This window comes from Bos mutus, chromosome 2 (assembly GCF_027580195.1).
Source record: "Bos mutus isolate GX-2022 chromosome 2, NWIPB_WYAK_1.1, whole genome shotgun sequence".
Classification (NCBI taxonomy): Eukaryota; Metazoa; Chordata; class Mammalia; order Artiodactyla; family Bovidae; genus Bos; species Bos mutus.
The window spans coordinates 110,172,243-110,196,092 of NC_091618.1; the positions used below are offsets into that span (position 1 = coordinate 110,172,243).

The 23,850-nt window shown below is 39.0% G+C and overlaps 1 protein-coding gene across 1 annotated transcript in view; it reads left to right on the forward strand.

The window, feature by feature from the left end:
• Positions 1 to 22,047, forward strand: part of MYO3B (myosin IIIB) — a 444,395-nt gene extending 422,348 nt beyond the window's left edge. The window contains 3 exon segments of the mRNA XM_070360748.1: positions 14,578 to 14,684; positions 15,059 to 15,105; positions 15,904 to 22,047. Coding sequence (XP_070216849.1) covers positions 14,578 to 14,684; positions 15,059 to 15,105; positions 15,904 to 16,042 — 293 coding nt within the window. The 3' untranslated portion in view covers positions 16,043 to 22,047.
• Positions 22,048 to 23,850: the final 1,803 nt, after the last annotated feature.

Genomic DNA, 23,850 nt, shown 5'->3' on the forward strand with positions numbered 1-23,850 from the left:
TGCTGGGTCCCCGGCTCATGCAGGGTGAGAGGCAGTGAGAGCTGGAGGTGGGAAGGTGCCAAGTCATCCAGGAGCTCCGGCCCTTCCAGAGCTAGTGGCGCGTTTCCTCTCACCATCACACACGTCCAAGATCGCTCCAGTGGAGAGCTCCTGTTAACATGGTTCTCCCTACATTGTCACATCAATGCTACCAGGCTTCTGATTGCTAAAATTTCATTCGAATAAGCCAGGAAACACTGAAAGAGTGTTTCCTGTAGGTTCAAGAGTTGAAGACTCCTGATATGAATCCCCTGAAATATGTTAGTTTGGAAACTTAAAATTACACCAGAACGTGTCTTTTGGTCAAATTTAGTAATCACAACTACTCTTATGTGTCAGTATACAAAATCACCCCAAAAGAAACCTGAGGGAAGGTCATAATTTCCTTCTTAAGGCCTAAATCACTGTATAACCCAGGAGATACCCATTTCAGGTATGCTGATAATAGCTGTAAGTATTTACTTTGGTTAAACTTGGCTTGTTTTTTTCTGCAACATGTTGGAACATGCTTGTAGCTATACTGGTCAGGTGACTCAGAAAAGGGGGGTTTAAAGGGGAAGAAAGTTGATATTCATTTGTTGAGAGATCTTGAGTCCAGTGGAGAAACTCAAACTCAGGTCTTGTATGACCTGCTTATGACAAAATAACCTTCTATAAAAATAAAGGGAAGTAGAGGGCATGAGAGATCAGTATTTTGTTTATGAGTTCATACCACTATGAACCATATGAGGTTTTTGTTAACCTCATATCAAACTGTAAGAAAACAAGCAAAAGAAATTAAGTAATTCTGTATGACCCTACAGAACTGAAGTCTGAACTCTTAATCTGAGCAGAGAACTGAGAGCTTTGAGTCTCACTATTTTTATAAATCTTTATATGTTTACTGGATAGTTGAATCAGATTTCATTTACAGTGTACCAAAGAATTTTTTTTCCAACATGAAGCACAAAATAGGAAAATAACCCAAATGTAATTATTTTCTATTTAACCTTGTCTCCCCCAGATACGTCCTATTTTATTGGGTTTTTGGAGATTAAAACTGAGAGAACGAGAGGAATCTATTTTTTCACCACTAATACTACATTGATTTCACTTTTGCATCTCATTAGTTTAATGCAAACAAAAATCATACCTGTGATTTCTTTTCCTCTGTTATTCACATTCTCTCTGTTTCCCACAGGTACACATACCTGTCAGTCATTTGTGTGTATAATCTCCCTCAGACCAACTCATTCATACTAATGACTGCTCTCTCTATTTGTAAAAATAATGTAGAATTTATGAACCTGGGTGAGTGTTTGTACAGCTGTATGACATTAATCTGTAAATTGCAGGTTTTGCTCACATCTGGGGAAAGACTAAGTGAGCTTAAAATGTGGTCTTTTAGTCCATCAGTAACCAAATGACCCAGAAAGGTGTTCAGATGAGGCCACCTTGTGCAGCATTGCATTTTAAATGACTGAATTGTGTTAGAATGAAGTTCTGGTGTAGTTATGGAGAATTTAACCCCCCGAATGTATTTTGATTGATCATCTTTAAATTCCATCAAGCCAGTAGGGTCAACAGCATTTATGTCCATTTTTCAGATGAGGTACTAAGAGGCCAAATGGCAGGAAGTCTGTAGTTACAGCATCTTAAAGTTGGCAAGGACCTTACAAAGCATCTCAGCTAATGGTTCTCAGCCTTTACCTGCTCTCACACTGGTTTCATGCAACAAACCTCCATCAGGTGCATCTTTCACTGTACACAGATGCTCACACACTGGGAAGGAGCGTGACCCCATGGAGAACAGCTCAGAATCTCCAGGCAAGCCCACATCACCATCCTCTGTTGAAAAAAAAAAATCACTGTATTAGTCCAACTCCATTTTACAGATAAAACGTGGCGGCCGAGGAGGTAGACAATTCACCCAGAACTTGAACTATGCCCAGGCCTTCTGACCCCAAGTCCAGTGCTCGTGTCAGTACAGCTGACTGGCCGTTTGCACACTCACAACAGAAACCGGAACCAGGTGCCCAATTTAGAGAGCCAGGCAGAGCTGGGGAGGAACAGCCCAGAATCCCCTGCCATGAGGAATCAAAGACCCCGTCACAATTAGTTTAGTAAAACCAGCACTATCTGGTGTCCCATATCCTCAAGCATTTAAAATGTCGTTCCAATCTTCAAAGACATTCTTCGTTCCATTTTTATCTGCTTTTACCCAGGACATTGTTTCCCAGCACCCGAGTAGTTCACTAGGTGATTTGCATCTCATTAGGAGCTCCAGAAATGACATCTCCCAGCCTGGCACTGTGGGTCTGCTAAGCAGCAGATCCAGGTTGTGGATTTTTTTCATGTTGACATTTTTGAAAAAGCTGAATTAATGCTGTTTACCCACTGGACACAGTTTGGGTGGCCATTTTCCCCTTAATTCCTGTCCCCCTACAGGACCAAAGTTATAGAACAGAAGAAGTGGGTCATCCCCACATGAAGACACCTGGCTGGAAAGGAATGCTGTGAGACCTCAAAATAAGCAGTTTAAAAACTCCTAAAAGCAGAGAGATGGGACATGTTATAAGCATTCTGACCACTATGCAAAGTAAAAGAAAAAGAAGGAAAAGTAACACAACCCACTGGAATCTGTATAATTGATTCTAAGCTTGTACCTTTTAAACATTTTTGACCAGTTTCAAGCCTCCTAACACCTCAGAGATTTTTGCCTTGCATTTGTTTTGCTTTAAAGGAAGTCTTACTAGGTTCAAATGGCTTTTCAGCTTTGTCACACATTCATATAGAAACTTCCAGAAGAGTACTGAGCAGCATTGTACTTCTGGAAACCAGATATAATGTTTCCATGATCAGCAAAACTTTTCTTTTGGAATAAGAGAAGTGATTTTCCCAGTGTCCAGGGAAATCAATGTCTGCTTTGGGCTCAAGCCATTTGATGCAGCTTCCAGGGCAAAGAAAATGCTTGGTGACGTTGAGGGCCCTATTGGAGATGCTTCCCCTTCCCAGAATTTCTTCTATCCTTGCAAAACCTCTCATCCTGGGCTGACTTTCAAGATGGCAGCTAACAAATCCACAAAATCAACCTAAGCTCTTAGGAAAGAGTTAAATCTCTGGTCTTTTCCAATCCTGGCTACAAATTAAAATCATCTGAAAGGGGGAGGGGCATTTTTAAAATAGTAACAATTCCAGAGACCTAATCCTAACCAACTGAATTAGGATTTCCAGGGGTGAGGCTGAGGCATTAGTGCTTTTCAAAAGGTGTTTAGGTGATACTAATGTATAAACAAGGCAGAGAACCACTTTCATGTACCAAAAATTATGGCAGCCCCTTAAGCGTACCCGCTCCGCCTCCGCTGCCATGCTTTCTCTTTCCATGTTATATGCCATCCTCACTGCAGCCTTACCTGCATGATCATCATCAGCAAGTTCAGACCTGTAACAAGTCCTAGAGCTGGGATTCGTACTTAGGTTTTTCTGACTCCCCTGCCTTTTTTCTTCTGCAACATTCATGTTTCTTAAAGTGTGGGATGTAGATCTCTGATAGTTTGCACGTTGATTTTAGATGGTATGTGGCTATGACCTTAAATAACATTGAATTGTGTAAAAGAAAGTTATTCCTTTTACAATTCTCACTTTAAGTTCTTCAGATTAAGGAGAAAGTCTTAGTGGTATTAGTATGTCTTAAATTCTTCTCACCTGTCTTTTTAACAAAACTTTAAGAAGCCCAGAACATTCTGTGGGAAATAGAATCTAGCTCAGGTGTAATAATATTGTTTTATTCTCACTGAATTTACTTTGTGATTTTCTTCTATTTATGGCAAATAACACTTACAATAGTGAGTTTCCACTTACAATAGTGAGTAAAGCTTCATTTTAAAAGAAGTGTATTTAAGTTAAAAAAAGAAATTAAGTTGATTTTTAAAATATTAAAGAACAGTACAGGTGTCTTGAATATAGCAAAAAAAAAAGTTTATGTGGCAGCTGAATGACAGAAGTTTGAAAAATACTTTCCTGCAACATGGCAATTTTAAAAATAGGCATCTCCGCACCTGTTAGCCAATGGGAACTTTCATCTACCATTTCATTACACCAGACAGGCAACTGGTTTCTCAGGGTCCATGGTTCTAAAGTCCAACTGGTTCCTCAAAGGTCCAGCTAGGACCTTTGAACTTTGTTGCTGCTACCAGCTCAAGAGGAATCCTGAAACACAGGTGACTGATAACCATGGACAGCAGGAAAGGGCAGGCATTCACCCTCTCAAGTAGTTAATGAAATGCAGATCAAAACAAATGATACGCCATTTTTTTCACCTATTGAATTGTCAGGCTTTTTCTTCAAGATGCTGGTCCATGATACTGAAAGCCTTCAGAAACAAGTCATCTCAGGTACAGGTGATAGAAGTGTATTTTGCTACGTACTTCCTAGAAGGCAATTGGAAATAAAATTTGTAAATTTTAAAAATATATATAATCTGTGGCCAATAATTCCACTTCTAGGGACTTATCCTAAGAAAATAATGTGAATTGTCAAAGCTCAAACTATGAGTATGTTCCCCGCAGCATTGCTTATTATTGAAAAACATTGCAAGCAACTTCTGTGCCCAAAACAAGAAATTGTATAAGTTAATTATAGTTCATTCATAAAAAGAAATAGCATGCAACTTTAGAATTGATGCCATTTAGATAAATCTGGAAGACAGATAAGAAATATGTTCCAACATTTACTGCTATTACGGCAATGGGATCAGGGTTTTTTGTTGTTTTTTTTTGTTTTGTTTTGTTTTCATTGCTTAACTTCTTTGAACATCATGTTCATTCATTACTTTAAAAATGTAACTCAAAGTATGATACTATTTTTAAATTAGGCTAAATAATGGAAAAATATTTATGACTTTACTGTTAAGTATGAGGAAAAGTAGTAACAAAGTATATGAATGACTAATTTTTTTTTAAAAAGTGAATATATATTCCTAGAAAAAATATTGAAATGATTTTAAGAAAAAATTACACATGAATCTTGTTTGTTAAAGGCCATTTTCATCTTCCTTGTTGGCAGACTAAGGTTCCCTAGAGGTATCCTAGGATAAGAAAGTCCTTGGCAATATCCCAATTGACAGAAACAAAGAGTGGACCACAGAAATGGAACAGGCCTTAACAAGAATAATGAATAGTCACCATTCATTCATTATTTGGTGAGTGTATGCCAAGCCCTGAGCTATGAAATAGTTTCAGGAGAAGTTATTACCACTTCCCTAACTAATAAGGAGAAAATTCCACACAGACAATTTAAAACTGCACCATCTTCCACAGGCACTAATGTAACTCAGGGGTGTTTTCTTTGTAGCAATTTTGCAATTTTGAAGAAGATTGTTCATGACATAACATGGCAACTGGGAAAATTTGTAGGTTTCCTTTCATCTTAGAAAGGAAGATCTGAATTACATGCACCCCAGGAGAAAATCTCTCTTTCTGGTTGTGTGTGTGTGTGTTTTACAAAAACCTACTGAATTCCTTAGTCTTCCCTGAAGTTAGATGTAGTAAGCTGAAAACTTGTCAGAATGTCTCAGTTAAAGAACAAGCATCAAAATACAGGCCATGACCTAGGCCATGGGGTTCGAATCAAAAGACCTGAGTCCAAGCCCAGGTTCTGAGCAGAGGCCAGCAGAGGGGCCCAAGCTCCCTGACCTTCAGAACCCCTAGACATAAGAGCAGGGAGCTGAACCACAGAGATTATCATCCTCCATATCATGACTTAAAATGGAACATTTGAACTTCCAAGGCATGATTTCTCCCCTTTGACTCCCTATCCAGTATGTATGGATATGAGAGTTGGCCCATAAAGAAGTATCCAGTACGTATGTAGCCAGTACATACATACTGGATACTTACTGTACATACATACTTACTGTATTCAGTATGTATGGATGTGAGAGTTGGACCATAAAGAAGGCTGAGTCCCAAAGAATTGAAGCTTTTGACCTGTGGTGTTGGAGAAGACTCTCTTTTTTATTTATTTATTCATGTATTTATTTTAATTGGAGGCTAATTACTTTACAATATTATAGTGGTTTTTGCCATACATTGACATGAATCAGCCATGGTGTACATGTCCCCCATCCTGAAACCCCCTCCCACCTCCCTCCCCATCCCATCCCTCAGGGTCATCCTAGTGCACCGGCCCTGAGCACCCTGTCTCATGCATCGAACTTGGACCGGTGATCTATTTCACATATGATAATATACATATTTCAATGCTGTTCTCTCAAATCATTCCACCCTCGCCTTCTCCCACGTGGAGAAGACTCTTGAGAGTCCCTTGGGCTGCACGGAAATCCAACCTGTCAATCCTAAAGGAAATCAGTCCTGAATATTCATTGGAAGGACTGATGCTGAAGCTGAAACTCCAATACTCTGGCCACCTGATGTGAAGAGCCAACTCATTGGAAGAGACCTTGATGCTGGGAAAGATTGAAGGCCGGAGGAGAAGGGAGTGACAGAGGACGAGATGGTTGTATGGCATCAGCAACTCAGTGATGAGTTTGAGCAAGCTCCAGGAGATGGTGAAGGACAGGGAAGCCTGGCATGCTGCAGTCTATGGGGTTGCAAAGAGTCAGACATGACTGAGCAACTGAACAACAACTCCTTATAAGACTCTGAGCTTCTCTGACATAGCCCATGTCCAACAGGATGTCAGGAGCCAGTGGTTTACAACACACTGGTTGTTTACCTGAAATTCAAATCTAGACAAATATTTTTTTTTCTTTTCCTAAGTCTGGCAACCCTAATTCCACAGACTTCATAATTATACAATTCTCTATAGGCTGCATTCTTTTTTTTTTTTGGCTGTGCCCGAGCAGCACGAGAAATCCTAGTTCCCCAAGCAGGGATCGAACCCATGCCCCCTGCAGTGGGAGTGAGGAATCTTAACCACTGAATCACCACCAGAGAAGTCCCCACAGACTGTGTTTTTAAAGTAGTACAAATCATTGAACACGTTATGCCAATGTGGTTCCTATTGGTCTAGTACCATGGCTGTCAACCATGCTGCACATTAGAACCATCTAAGGAAATTAAATCTGTCTATCCATCTGGTCTTCCCTGGTGACTCAGCAGCAAAGAATCCATCTGCAATGCAGGAGAGACAGGTTCTATCCCTGGGTCAGGAAGATTTCCCCTAGAGAAGAAAATGGCAACCCACTTCAGTATTGGCTCTGACAGTAAAGCATCTGCCTACAAAACTGGAGACCCGGGTTCAATCCCCAGGTTGGGAAGAGCTCCTGGAGAGGGAAATGGCAACCCACTCCAGTATTCTTGCCTGGAAAATCCCATGGACAGAGGAGCCTGGGAGGCTACAGTCCATGGGTTCACAAAGAGTCTGACACAACTGAGCGACTTCACTTCACTTCACTTCAGTATTTTCACCTGGGAAATCTCATGGACAGAGGAGCCTGGTAGGCTACAGTCCATGGGGTCCCAAGAGTCAAACTCAACTTAGTGACTAAACTACCACCAGCACCATCTATCTGTCTGTCTGTCTGTCTGTCTATCTACCTGTATCTATACGTATCTATATACAGATATGGGGCTTGACTGGTGGCTCAGTGAACAATCTGCCTGCAACGCAGGAGACCCAGGTTTGATGCCTGGGTTGTGAACATCCCTTGGAGGAGGGCATGGCAACCCACTCCAGTATTCTTGCCTGGAGAATTCATGGACAGAGGAGCCTGGTGGGCTATAGTCCATGAATGGGTAGTAGGTCCTGATCTGGGCATTGGTAATTTTTTAACTTATTTTTTAACTGGAGGAAAATTGCTTTACAATGTTGTGTTTGTTTCTGCTGTACAACAACTCAAATCAGCCATCATTATACATATATCCCCTTCCTCTTGAGCCTCCCTCCCCTCCTTCCATCCCACCCCTCTAGGTCACCACAGAACACCAAGCTGGGCTCTCTGCATTATATATGGACACTGGTACTTTTAAAAGCTGAACATCTGCTTTTAAAAAAAAAAAAAAAAAAGCCTCATTTGTGACTTAAAATTGTGTTTGAATTAGGGTTGCCAGATTTAGAGGAGAAAATAGGACACCTGGCTAGATTTGAATTTCAGATAAATAATCAATCACTTTTTAGTATATGTCCTGAATATTGCACAGGATATACTTACACTCACAATGGCACCCCACTCCAGTACTCTTGCCTGGAAAATCCCATGGATGGAGGAGCCTGGTAGGCTGCAGTCCACGGGGTCGCTAAGAGTTTACGACTGAGCGACTTCACTTTCACTTTTCACTTTCATGCATTGGAGAAGGAAACGGTAACCCACTCCAGTGTTCTTGCCTGGAGAATCCCAGGGACGGGGCAGCCTGGTGGGCTGCCGTCTATGGGGTCGCACAGTCGGACACGACTGAGTGACTGAACTGTACTTACACTCAAAAGGTATCAGTTGCTTATCTGAAATTCAAATGTAAGCAGGTACCCTGTATTTGATCTAGCCACTCTAGTTAGAATATACCTGCATGTTCAGTAAAGAAAATTGAAATATTAAATTCCCAAGCAGGTCATTTAAAGTTACAGAACAAAGCCATCAACTGAATTCAGCCATTTGTTTCTCACCACAGGCTTGAACAATTGTGCAGTTATGCCATGTAATGACTTGGAATTAAGGAATAAGGAGTTCAGTTCAGTTCAGCCACTCAGTCGTGTCCAACTCTTTGTGACCCCATGAACTGCAGCATGGACTATGACCCCATGGACTCCAGGCCTCCCTCTCCATCACCAACTCCTGGAGTTTACTCAAACTCATGTCCATTGAGTCGGTGATGCCATTCAACCATCTCATCCCCAGTTGCCCCCTTCCCCTCCTGCCTTCGATCTTTCCCAGCATCAGGGTCTTTTCAAATGAGTCAGTTCTTTGCATCAGGTGGCCAAAGTATTGGAGTTTCAGCTTCAACATCAGTCCTTCCAGTGAATAGTCAGGACTGATTTCCCTTAGGATGGACTGGTTAGATCTTGCAGTCCAAGGGACTCTCAAGAGTCTTCTCCAGCACCACAGTTCAAAAGCATCAATTCTTCTGCACTCAGCTTTCTTTATAGTCCAACTCTCACATCTATATATGCTGCTGCCGCTGCTGCCAAATTGATTCAGTCATGTCCAACTCTGTGTGACCCGTAGACTGCAGCCCACCAGGCTCTGCTGTCCCTGGGATTCTCCAGGCAAGAACACTGGAGTAGGTTGCCATTTCCTTCTCCAGTGCATGAAAGTGAAAAGTGAAAGTGAAGTCGCTCAGTCATGTCCGACTCTTCACGACCCCATGGACTGCAGCCTATCAGGCTCCTCCATCCATGGGATTTTCCAGGCAAGAGTACTGGAGTGGGTTGCTACCTTCTCTGCATCCATACATGACTACTGGAAAACCATAGCTTTGACTAGATGGACCTTTGTCGGCAAAGTAATGTCTCTGCTTTTTAATATGCTGTCTAGGTTGGTCATAACTTTTCCTCCAAGGAGCAAGCATCTTTTAGTTTCATGGCTGCAGTCAACATCTGCTGTGATTTTGGAGACCCAAAAAATAAAGTTTGCCACTGTTTCCCCATCTGTTTGCCATGAAGAGATGGGACCAGATGCCATGATCTTAGTTTTCTGAATGTTGAGTTTGAAGCCAACTTTTTCACTCTCCTCTTTCACTTTCATCAAGAGGCTCTTTAGTTCTTCTTCGCTTTCTGCCATAAGGGTGGTGTCATCTGCATATCTGAGGTTATTGATATTTCTCCCGCAATCTTGATTCCAGCTTGTGCTTCATCCAGCCCAGCATTTCTCATGATGTACTCTGCATATAAGTTAAATAAGCAAGATGACAATATACAGCCTTGATGTACTTCTTTCCCTATTTGGAACCAATCTGTTGTTCCATGTCCAGTTCTAACTGTTGCTTCTTGACCTGCATACACATTTCTCAAGAGTCAGGTCAGGTGGTCTGGTATTCCCATCTCTTTCAGAATTTTCCAGTTTGTGGTGATTCACACAGTCAAAGGCTTTGGCATAGTCAATAAAGCAGAAGTAGATGTTTTTCTGGAACTCTCTTGCTTTTTCAATGATCCAAAGGATGTTGGCAATTTGATCTCTGGTTCCTCTGCCCTTTCTAAAACCAGCTTGAACATCTGGAAGTCCATGGTTCACGTATAATAAGGAGTATTCCCTAAATCAGACATGACTTAGCATTTCCTGGTGCTATTGAAACTCCCTCCATATTTCTTGCATTTTCTGACAGATTTATATCCAGTTTATTATAGAGTTCTGTGACAACTCAGAAGAGAAGGGTGTGTTCAAGATCTCAAAAATGAAATCGAAAAGGTGCAGGGGGAAAAAATGTACAGAGATTCTTGAAAAGGAAAGAGACCTATGTTAAATGCAAACCGGTATTCATGATATAATATACTTTTAAAAAGCACAGTAGATAGGTGGCACCCAGAGTATGGGCTTCCCAGGTGGTGCTAGTGGTAAAGAACCCACATGCCAGTGTAGGAGCTGCAAGAGACACGGGTTCAATCTCTGGGTCAGGGAGGTGTCCCCTGGAGGAGGGCATGGCAACCCACTCCCGTATTCTTGCCTGGAAAATTCTATACAGAGTAGCCAGGCTGGCTAAAGTCCATGGGGCCACAAAGCATAGGACAGACTGAGCATGTACACACAAACAAAACCCCAAGTATTACAAACTGAAGTTTGGCTTGGCTTACAAGTATTTATGTGAGGCAGAAGTTGGCTACTTACAGAATATGAACTTCATTGTCTCCAAAGTAAATAACTCCTATTCTAATGTATGTCTTCAAACTCAAATTGCCCAGTTTATCTACATAAACTAGTCAAATGAACTAGGAAATTGCCAGATAATCCTGTTGCTTTGTATCTCTTATGGGCAAATTGATTGGCTCAAAGGCTAAAAGACAGGGATTCGTGCATCCACTCTGCCACTTACAGACTTAGTCTTTCTCACTTGTAATTTCTTTATATACTGAAAGAAACAATAATTTTTGTTCTACATGCCCCATTATTTTTTTTTTTAATTTTTAAGGAAAAAAATCTTGACAAACTTCTCAAAGTGCATACATACATAGATTTAATCAGTGTACCATATGCTATTTTGTGTTTTGTGTCTTTTTCTTAATTTTGAATTTTCATGTATCAGTATCATAGCCATTTTTATCCTCATTGGTGCTTTCATGACATGACATCATATTTATATCTCAGCGGTAATTTCTCCCCAATTATTAAATATTTATTATGATTCTAGCTTTTTTCTGTTGAAGAAAGTGTTACATCCATCTTCATACAAGTGGTCTTTTTGTTCTCTTTCAGTTTACTTTGTTGGAACATGGTCCTTGAAACAAGTTGCTTAGCTTTTGTTATCTATTGTCAAGTCACTTCAGGAGAGGGGAAGCCTATAGACTCATCTGTGTATCCAGGGCCACTGCCACATTGTCTTTTGACCTTTCAATTTATTCTAATAGAAAGTCAGTAGTAATTGTTTTAACTGAAGCTCTTTGTCAAGGTGGCTGAATATTTTTCAGTATCTCATTTCATAATTGTATTTCAACATATATAAATATATCTGTTAGCTCAGTTGGTACAGAATCTGCCTGCAATGCAGGAACCCAGGTTCAATTCCTGGGTCAGGAAGATACCCTGGAGAAAGAAATGGCAACCCACTCCAGTATTCTTGCCTGGAGAATTCCATGGACAGAGGAGCCTGGCGGACTACAGTCTATGGGGTCACAAGCGTCAGACATGACTGACTGCCTAAACCACCACCACCATCTTTGTCCTTCCTCAGCCTTTCCACATTATGTATAATATCGTGTCTCTATATTTTAATTTGTTTTTAATCTTTCTGTTGCGCTTTCTTTCATCTTAAGGTTTTGTTAATGTTCATCATATAGAATATTTTACTTTAATATAATTGAACCCATCCTTGTCCCTATTATCTTCTTCCACAGTTAAGATAGGTAGTCTATTTCATTTCCTTCCACAGTTTTCATGGGGCTATTTAAAATGTTTAACTATATAACATCTGGAATTTATTGTGGCCTGTGAGAATCAAGAACTGTATTGAGAAAAGTAAAAGATATAGAATTTAAAAAGAACTAATTTGAGATCAGCAGCAATAGCTATGGCCTTAGGCAGGTCACTAACCTCTTAAGGCACGGTGTCCTCTACTAGACTGAAGGCAAGGACCTTGTCTTATTTCTCTTTGTCTTCCCCACGTTATCAAGCAAACTACCTCACATATAGAATATGATTTGTAAGCTCTGTATTTAAGTGATATTTTTGCACACTGCTGTCCAGTTGTTGTAACAGCAGTAATTGAATTTGTTTCTCAATTTAGTTGGCTGCTTGTGATTGACCATATATCACTAATACTCAATTTTGTTCCAATAGCAAAATACCTGTTCCAGTGTTTTGAAAAACATCATAAAATATGGAGGTATTAAAGTTAAAATAATAAAAATTAAAATTTGATGCTAAATCAGACACCAACTTATGCTAGATTCTAGTATGGTATCAGATATTAATATTTTGTTTTAATTTATGGGAAATTTTAAAAAGAGAAAATTCAATGCAATAACTGATTCTTTATAAGGATCGGGAAAAGAACACCCACCCATGGTACAGCAAGTTCATCAGGAGCAAAAGTTGAGAACCACATCTTGTATTAAGCATTTCTAGTGGAGAATATAAATAAAGGCTTCTGATCAATTGTAATCTTTACATAAAGAACAACTGAACTGGGCTGAACTTCAGCTGAATCTCAAAACTATTTAAGATCAGTCTTTTGAGGTGCTAGGGTTGGAATTTCTGTAATAGTAGAATGTCTAAAAGAGAATAGATGTCAGATCTTCAGTACATGCTTAAAACAAGCAACCTTAACTCTAAACACTTCTGTTCATTAATCTATAAATCTGAAGGTATAATGTAAAAGCCTCACAACCTCAGGTTCTACCATATTACAAAATATGGACTTTGCAAAGCATATGGAGGTAGGTGTGTTGGAACTATCAGAAAGTACCCATTTCAGTTCTGGATTCCTTATAGTCTGAGGTTGCTGCTAGTACAAGAGGCTGGAGTCCTGTTCTCTGCACAGCTCCTGAAGAAGTGGATGGGGATGTCTGTCCAGGCTACTGGAATCCTCTGCAAGCACCATCATTCTGCTGTGCTAATTAATATTTTTTCATGGAGCTTACTTTTATGCAGACCTTTGACTTTTTAAAAGAATTTTGTATTAAGACAACATGATATAGTTTTTTAACTGCTAGAATAGGAGGTAGGAGATCTAGGGTTGGGTCTCTACTCTGCCACTTAAACTGGAGTGAGTCATTCCGCATTTATGGGCCTCGGTTTCCTTTTGTGAAAAAATGGGTATTTAGAACAGACAGTTCCTAAAGCCCTGTGTGGTTCTAATAGTCATGTTCAAACATAGATGTGTTCCATTTAAAAAAAAATGCAAAACTTCATATTTAGGAAACTGATAATTTGCTCTTCATAATGGTCTTTGCTGAGTCATTCTTCACTTAGAAAATTCCCCTAGAATTTCCTTGTAGAGTAAGAATCTCTAATAAAATCAAACTATGATTCCAAGTGCAAATCATTCTCATAATTAGTTTATGGTATACATATCCTTGGTTGAGGAAAGTGATATCTCTTCTCCAGACCATGACACTCATGAGCAGTATTTTATGGCAGCTGTGTGTGTGTGTGTTTGTGTGTGTGTTTGTGTCTGTGTGTGTGTTGGCAAGAGGTTAGAACTGCTGAATTCTGATTCAGATATAGTACAAAAGGATAGCAGGTTTCACAGAAAGCACCTGCTTGGAAGAGAAATAAGTCATGACTTCGTTGTACACGTGGCTTCTTAATCTCCAGTGCACCCTTGGTCCAGGGTTCTGAAATCAGGACTAAGACAGAGAGGCTGCTCTGTGAAATCAAGCAATCATCCTTTCCCCTTCTCCTTTACACTACCTCCAGGGACTGCATGGATCAGTGGCATTGTTCAAAGCATTTCAGAAAATACTAGCTGAAGCCACTTTGCCTCCAAAATGTATCCCACCAAAAGGTTTGTTTCTCATCTACCCAGCAATGTGTGTTCTCCAGATGTCTTTGAACTCTCACTGTAGGACGTGGTACAAACTGCCCCAGATTGCCTTCATTGCCTTAACTATCTCACCAAGAGGGCATTCTCTACTCTACAAAGGCTGACCACCAACCTCTACTTCACCAGCATGGACAAACCAATTTGCCTTCTGTCACTGTTGACTGCTGACTCAGATAAGAAAGATGAAGGCAAAGTCCCTGATAGCTGCCCTTGTTTACACTTAGCAGTCCGTGTGTGTGTGTGTGTGTGTGTGTGTGTGTGTATTTCTCCTGATATTAGCAAAGCTCTAACTTGCCTGTTAAAATAGGACAGGGTTTCTGCTAAATGCATTTATGTGATGAGCAATTTTACACTTAATTTTCCCAATACCTCAGATAGTTGACAGAAAAGTTCTGCTATCCTGTTGCAGATTCAGAAAATGGTCTTGCACAGAAGCAGCGAACACCTCGCCGAAGATGTCAGGAGCCCAAAATGTTGAGTAGCCCTGAGGACACCATGTACTATAACCAGTTAAATGTGAGTTCAAAGTGGCCATAAAGCGGTTTCACTGGCTTTGTTTCCAGTTAATAATTCTGTTATTAATACCTGTTCCAGCCCCTCCAGCCCCACCCCCACTCTCTTATACTCTCGTCTTGAACATGTGCTTAGGCTCTTTATCTGTTGCTTTCATGTCAGGATGTCTGCCTTCACGGTGAATAATTGATGTGGTTTATCAAAGACGAGCAAGATGCATGCTTCATCAGGCTCACTTGAGCCCTTTGATCAAAAAAATTATGCTGTGACTTCTGATATTATCAGCATCTGCTTGCATTCAACACAAAATCACTTTGAATTAAAAATTAACGACTTGCTGCTTTGCTTTGACTGTGTGTTCTTGGCCCTCTCCACAGGGAACTCTAGAATATCAAGGGAGCAAGAGGAAGCCAAGAAAACTTGGGTAAATATCTGTCTTCTTAGTTCTAAGCAACTGTAAACAGACGGGGTCCTTTGTGATATTCAGAAAATGCAAAACTTTCTAGAGAGGCTTCTAAAAATATACAGTGGGGATATCATCACAATTATTGACATTGGAAACTACTTTTCACAGTAGCAAGTATACAAAACTTGAATCTATTCTGTCTGAAAAGACTGAAATTGCCACCAAAAGGTAAATGTTATTTCTCATAATTATCCCAGGGAATTATACTGTCTTTATAATTCAAGACATGTATTGGGCTATATAAAACTCTCCCACAATCAGAGCACCCCAGTTGTGCAAATACTCCTTCCTCCACATTCCTCTACTCCTGAGCCTTAAAGGTACACAGAGGAAATTTTCTCCCAATGATTAGCCACTACAGAGTTTGTGGCTGATGTGACTGTTAGCGTCTCTATTGAGAATAGCAATGAGATAGGTAATTGGTAGTAGTTTGAGAGCTAAAGATGGTCAGGAGGGGAACTTTCTCATCTAGAGGGAGCCAGACAAGTTAATTCACAAAAATCAAACTGCAATATGATCACAACTTCCAGACACCACTAAATCGGGCCCGTTATTAGTGTGTGACCCAGATGTGAAAGGCTTTGTGAATCAGACCCCAGTTTCCATGCTGGGAGGCCCTGAGCTACACTAAGCTCTGCCCCACCACCCAGTGTGAGGGCCCAGCCCTGTTCCAGGTACTCACACAATTTTAGCTGCCCCATTGATGACTGCTGCACTTGTTTTCTTTTTCTGCTGAAACTCTTTCCTTTGTTGCAGCCAAATCAAAGTGCTTGATGGAGAAGATGAATATTACAAATCTCTGTCGCCTGTGGACTCTATCCCTGAGGAAGACAACTCAGTCCACCCTTTCTTTTTTTCTTCATCTTCAAAAGGGGCATCTTTTGCTCAGCACTGAGCTATACTTTCTGCCTCCCAAGTCTGTTGAGGGTAAGAACAATCATGGTAATTCACTGACTGTCATTTAATAAGAAAGGTGCAATGGGACCAACTTCTTTGGTTGATCTTGATGTGGTCTGTGCTGGAGCCTTACTGAACAATTTTCAGATTCCAAACCATTTTCTCCTACCTCCATCACCTTCTCCCCTCCCCCTGTAACATCTGCTCTGTAGCCTGAGCTGGGCAACCCCTCCTTTTCTTATCTCTTGAGTCCCTGTAGGACATGAGCACACCTCCACTACAGCAATACCCATAATTCATGCCCCAACATCTACGAGAGTAACAGTCTCACCTGAGGACACTGATGATATTTCTTTATTTTTCCTACCACATCGTTCCATGCAGAATCTGCCCCTGTGAAAAGCCAGGAGTCCCTTTCCTCCTCACCTCTGCACTGCATCCTCTTTCCTTTTGCTGGTCTTTTCTGTCCTTCCCGCCTCACCACCGTGTTGGGGCTCCATTGCTGAGTGCCCCCATCCCAGAAGGATACAGTCAAGGTCTCTGAGGCCAGGATAATGTTTCATGCTTAGGGGAAGAAGCCTGAACCTTTCAGGTTCTTCCTTTAAGGCAAATGAACCCCTCTGCTGCTAGTTGTTATTCTGATAAAGCTTTGCTTCTTTATTCCACCTTACTAAGACACCTTCATCACCTTGACGGTAAAAAGAAAGGAATGAACTGGAAAGAAAATTTGGACTCATCAGAATTCGTGTCACATCATTTTGTAGCTGTCCATTCCCTGGTTGACTGTCTCCATGGGGCCATGAGTAGCTGCAGAGGAAGTATCTTGTCTCGTCCATCTTTGTGGCCACAGAGTCTAGCACAGTGCCCAGCACAGGGAGGACATGCCCACCTTGAGTGAGTGGAGAGACTTAGTTACACAAACATATCTGAAGTTACTTTCAATTATATGTGATATAGGATTGATCACTTTTCTTATACCATAAGCTCTGATTTTTCACTGAAGCTTGGACTAGTCCTATTTAATCATATTATACCATATATGACTCAGTGTGATCCAATGCAACAAACTCTTTTGAGTAACTACTCTGTGCAAAACAATATGTGAGACTGCTGTGTGATATGAAAATCCAATAAGACCCTTTCTCTAGAAAAGATGTTCTTTATATTCTTTCTACTTTAAACATATTTGGCAGATAGTACACATGGGAGTACCTAAATTTTGACAAAAATATACTTGAGGAAATAGAAAAAATAATTGTTACCAAAGTTTTAAAGGGGAGAGTTCTAATAAGCATTTTACAAACACAAATGATGAAATGAGGTATTTAAAGATCTCAGAAATTGTAATGTTACAAGAAAAAGAAATAGAGCCAATTATTCAATAGTTAAACTTTACTGTTTAAAAAATGAGTCTTGATCTTTTTTCCAGATCTTCACCCTAAATGTATGTTCATAAGGTATGCAAATAGAGCAGAAACACAAATGCATTTTATTTTATTGTTTAAAATATAGTATATAGAATATATAGATTTTAACATTATTATTAATATGAGTAGTTTTGGCAATTTCACTTTCATCATTGATTCATCTACTTTTGATTTGATAATGTTAGCTGTTCAAACTGTTGAATATAAATGATCGTAATCTCCCACTTGTCTGTGTACAATTGTATACACAGGCTTGTTTCTAATTAAAATATATCCATAAATAAAGTTTAAAAGGAAATAGAAGTAATTATAAAATCATAATTCAGAAGCTCTAAAATATCTGGTCACACAGAATAACTGCTTCGGTAATATCATAGCTCCTGACAGTACTTTAGAAATGCTGCTCATTGTCAGTCACTGCATAGAGAAGACAGACTACAGATGTTACTCTTTGACTAGTTATAATGCCACAAACTCAAAGAGCATTCTTAAATCTTTAGATGAGAATGATGCAAACTGGAATCTCATAGATGTCTTACTAGATTTATGAAGGTAATGTGCATATAGCAAAACCAAAGCAAAAGTCAAACAGTCCAGAGCATTCTTCTTCTCGATGCCCCAAACTTAGTCCCTCTCCCAGAAGCAGTCGTTTTTAAAAATTATTTCTAATTCTTTTAATGGTTTCCATCATGTCTCTGAATAATTTGCTTTGATGTTGATTTGTCATTTTAGACAATATCTGCTCTCCCCTCTATGAAAGATGTGCATTGATGTCAATTTCTTCACCCCTCTCTTCTTCCAGTGCTTACAATTTTGTGTTTAAATTGTTGTTGATTACCTTTTAAACTTTAAATTATATAATTAAATACCTATTTTTTGTGCCATTGACTTCAGATAGTAGCTCTGTGAGAATGCCTGGCATGAAGAAAACCAGAAGACTGAAGGATAATATCAAAACAGATAGAATAATGATCCTTGGACAAAATAGAAATAATTCCAAGAATAGTAGAACAGTAGTTTTAAAACTTCATGGAAACCATTGGTGTTCATGTTCTGAGCTACTGTTTCTTCCTCCATTTTGGTTCATCTGCAGATATGCCTCCATCTCCTTTCTAAACTTAATTTTTAAATATAGTACATATACAGAAATAGGCACAAATCAGAAGGCTTAGCTCAATAAGTTATCAGAAAGCGAGTATCTGTGTAACCACTCCTACAGTCAGGAACAGAACACTGTCAGCACCCTAGAAGCCTCCTTCCCAATCACTACCACCCCCACCTACCTCCCCAAAGAGAAGCACTCTCATGACATTATGGTAAATACTTTTTGATCTTTGTCATAGTTTTACCATTTACAAGTATCCCTAAACACTACAGTTAGGTTTTATCTTTTATAGATAGATTTGAGAAACTGTATATAAATGGAATCATGTAGTATGTAATTTGAGAGGGCCTTGTTCTTTTTATTCAATGTTATATTTGTAAAGTTCATCTGTGTTATGGGATGTAAATGTAGTTCATTCGTTTTCATGACTGTATAGTATTCCAGGATATAATTATGCCATAATTTATTTAGCCATTCTACTTTTGATAGACAAATATGAATTGTTTCCAATCTGGGTCTGTTTTGCAAATTGCTACCACAACATTATTGTGTATGTCTCTTATTTATATTTGCATGCCTTTCTATTGGCTATATACCTAGGATTAGAATTACAGGATCCTAAGGTACACATACCCTCACTTCAGGAGATGATGCCTAACTTTTTTCCTAAGTGATGTACCAATTTAGCCATGCTGGTAGTATAAGAAAACTCCCATTGTTCTGCATTCTCACCAGCTCTTGCTGTGATCAGTCTTCTTCATATGAGCACTCTGACAAGTATATAGTAGGGTCTTACTGTGATTATAGCTCACACATTGCTGACTAATAATGATATGGAGAATATTTATATGTGTTTAATGGCCACTTTAGATATCTCCTTTTGCTACGTGTCTGTTTTTTATTCATTGACTATTTTTCCTTTAATTTGAAGAATGTATTACACATTGTTAGTTATATGTGTTGCAAATAATTCCTCAACTAGGTGGCTTGCCCTTTCTTCTTTTTAAAAAGCCTTTTGATTGAAAAAAAGTTTGTCACTTTAACATAGTACAACATATCAATCTTTTCCTTTTTGATTAGTGCTCTTTTATAGCCTGTTAAGAATCTTTTACTTAACAAGGTCATAAAGATATCTTTAGTATCTTCAGGAAGCATTAATTGCTTTGCCTCTCATATTTAGATCTTCAACCCACACAGAATTGACTTTGTGGATGGTGGAAAGTAAGGGTCAATTTTCAGGTTTTCTGTAATAGATAGTTGTCTCAGCCCCATTTAAGGAAAAGGCTATCCTTTTCCTGCTGTTCTAAATTACTACTATTTACATAAACCAAGTGTTCATGAGCCTGTTTCTAGATACTCTATTCTGTTCCATTGATCTATCTGTTATCCTTACCTTAAATGCCATACTTTGATAATAGGTCTTAGTATATAGCAGAGCAAATCTTCCAACATTGTTTTTCTTCTCCAAAACACCTGTGATTAGTTTGGTCCCTTTGTATATTGTAGAATTAGTCAACTTGTAGAGGAAATAAAACCTGTTGGGATTTCTTTGGAATTATCTTGAGTCTATAAGTCAGTTTAGAAGGAATTATCATGTATACAATATTGGATTTTTCAATCCATGAACATGATATATCCTTCTACTTATTTATTTCTTCTCTCAATAATGGTTTAGAGTTTTATGTGAGAAATCTTATACATATTTTGTCAGTTGTATTCCTATGTACCATATGTAATTTGTACCATATGTAATTTTTATTTAAAAATTTCTATTAGTTGATTGCTATGGACTAAATGTTTATGTCCCCACAAAATTTGTATGCTGAAACCTTAATCCCCAATTTATTTGATGGCATGACCTTTAAGAAGTGATTAGGTCATGGCTTCCCTGGTAGCTCAGCTGGTAAAGAATCCACCTGCAAAGCAGGAGACCCCAGTTTGATTCCTGGGTCAGGAAAATCCTCTGGAGAAGGGATAGGCTATCCACTCCAGTATTCTGGCCTGGAGAATTCCCTGGACTGTATAGTTCATGGGGTCAAAGAGTTGGACATGGCTGAGCGACCTTCACTTTCACTTTCATGAGAACAGAGCCCTCATAAATGGAATTAATGCCCTTATAAAACATATCCCAGAGAGCTTGCTTGCCTCTTCTGCATGTAAGGATACAGTGAAAAGGTAGCTGCCTATGAATCAGGAAGCAGGCTCTCACCAGACACCAAATCTGTCAGCACCCTAATCTTGGACTTCCTAGCCTCCAGAACTGTGAGAGAGAAATTTCTGTTGTTTAAGCTACCCAGTCTATGGTATTCTGCCATAGCAGACTGAACAGACTAAGACATTGTCCTTATATGGAAATGCAATTGATATTTTGCACTTGAGATCTATCAACATGGCTAAATTTACTCATTAATTCCAATAATGTATCTGTAGATATTTTTGGATTTTCTACATATAAAGTTAGACACTCTGCAAATACTATAGATTTTTTCTTCCTTTTCAATATTTGTACTTTGTTTTTTCTTGACTCACTGCCTGTTTCAATTAGTTATTGCTGCACTGTAAACCACCCAAATCAACCATATATTTCTCACAAGTCTATGGATATTTTTGGGTTTTCTGCATATACAGTTAGACCCTCTGCAAATAATTATAGACTTTTTCTTCCTTTTCAATATTTATACTTTGTTTTTTCTTGACTCACTGCCTGTTTCAATTAGTTATTGCTGCACCGTAAACCCCCAAATCAACCACATATTTCTCACAAGTCTATGGGTTCGCTGAATGTTTCTGTTATTTGAGCTGTTCTTGCCAGGGCCCACTTGTGCATCTGAAATTAGCTGCAGGTCAGCTGAGCAGCTTTACTGATGTTGGCTGGGTTCCTTACATATCTAGAGCCACAGCAGGGACAGGTGGGCTAACTTAGTTCTATTCGCTGTGGTCTCATCCTTCAGTTTGCTGTTATCCCCAGTGGCAGTGTCTGTCTCCAAAAGAGAGAGATGCCTCTTAAGGACTGGCACATTGTCAATTCCACCACATTCTTTAAACCAAAGCAAAATACAAGGCTAGCCCAGATTTGAGGTGGATAAATAGAATCTATCTCTTGATGGGAGATATGCTTCAAAGTCAGATATGTCACAAAAGGCATAGGTACATGGAGAGACAGAAAATGGAATCATGTTTATAATCAATCTGCCATACTGACCTGGCTAAGATTTCCAATACAATAGTAATTAGGAGGGTTAACAGTAAGACTCTTATTTTTTCCCCAATCTCAAAGGGAAAACTTTCAGTATTTCACCAAATGATTGCTATCTCTTCTATATGTAGGAGAGTTTTTTCTTTATAAGGAGATGTTTGATTTTATCAAATACTTGGTTTTTGTGTGTATTTAAATTACCTATGAATTTTCTCCTCTATTTTGATAAATAGTGAGTTATGCTGATTTTCTAATGTGAATAAATCTGCATTCTTATATACAACTCTATCAGGTTGTATTATCCTTTTACGTATTGCTACATTTGATTTGTTCATTTTTTAAAAAAATTTTTATAGCTCTGCTCATGATAAAATTGGCATGTAAAATTTTAATTCTCATAATATCCAATCTGTCTTTCTTTGGAATAGTTGGTATAAGCATGACAATAATCCCTTCTTAAAATTTTTTTTAATTTACTAAGGGAGCTGTTTGTGCCTACAATTTTTTATAAGGGAAAATATTAATTATGGAATAAATTTCTTTATTAAATGACTATTCATATTTTCTATTTCTTTCTCTGTCAGTTTTGGTAGGTTTCCTTTTTCAAGGAATTTGTCCATTTCTTCTACATTTTTCAGATTTGTTTAGAATTGTTCAAAAACTATCTTAAGATATTTTTTATATTGTAGAATCTACAGTAAAGGTCTACTTTTTCATTTGTGATAACTTGTGTTCCCTCTCTTTTTCCTTGACTAGTCTTTTCAGGTTTATCAATTTTATTAGTCTTTTAAGGAACACAACTTTTGATTTTGTTCATCCTTTTTAGTATCTATTTGATTTCTATTTTACAAACTTTTCCTGCTATAGTTATTATATCTTTTCTTTGATATAATTTGCTGTTATTTTTCCTAACTTTTTAGAATTTTATGACTTCCTTTCTAATATATTCATTTAAGCTATCACTTCCCTCTAAGTATAAAATTAGCAGCAACATACAAGTATTTTTTATTATTGAAAGTGAAAGTTCTTCTGTCATGTCCAGCTCTTTACGACCTCATGGACTATAGCCTCCCAGGCTCCTCTTTCCATGGAATTGTCCAGACAAGAATACTGGAGTGGATAGCCATTCCCTTCTGGGATCTTCCCAACCCAGGGATTCAACCCAGGAATCAAACCCAGGTCTCCCACATTGCACTGGATTCTTTACCGTCCCAGGAATTGAACTGGGGTCTCCTGCATTGCAGGCAGATTCTTTACCAGCTGAACTACCAAGGAAGCCCATTTTTTTCTGTTGGGCTCAAAACATTTTCATTCCTTTTATAATCTTTTTTAAATAAGATTTTTGGAATTTTATTTATTAATTTCTAAACATACAGGCATTTTCTCTTCTTTTTGTTTTTGAACCTAGCTTAATTGTGTTATGGCCAAAGAATTAATTTACTATGATTTGTTGAGACTTTCAGTTCAGTCACTCAGTCATGTCCAACTCTTTGTGACCCCACGAACCACAGCACGCCAGGCCTCCCTATCTATCACCAACTCCCAGAGTCTACCCAAACCCATGTCCATTGAGTCAGTGATGCCATCCAACCATCATCCTCTGTCATCCCCTTCTCCTCCTGCCCATGGCTTAGCATATGCTTTTTGGAATAAAACTTTTATAAATAGTCCATATATACTTTAAAATTAGGTGTGTTCTACAGCCTTTAATTTATACACAGTAGTTCAAATTTCGGAGAAGGCAATGGCACCCCACTCCAGTACTCTTGCCTGGAAAATCCCATGGAAGGAGGAGTCTGGTGGGCTGTAGTCCATGGGGTCCCTAAGAGTCGGACACGACTGAGCGACTTCACTTTCACTTTTCACTTTCCTGCATTGGAGAAGAAAATGGCAACCCACTCCAGTGTTCTTGCCTGGAGAATCCCAGGGATGGGGGAGCCTGGTGGCTGCCGTCTATGGGGTCACAGAGTCGGACATGACTGAAGTGACTTAGCAGCAGCAGCAGCAGCAATTCAAGTTTGACAGTTGTCATCTTCCCACTCTTACTGATTTTTTGACTGCTTCTGTTAGTTGTTAGT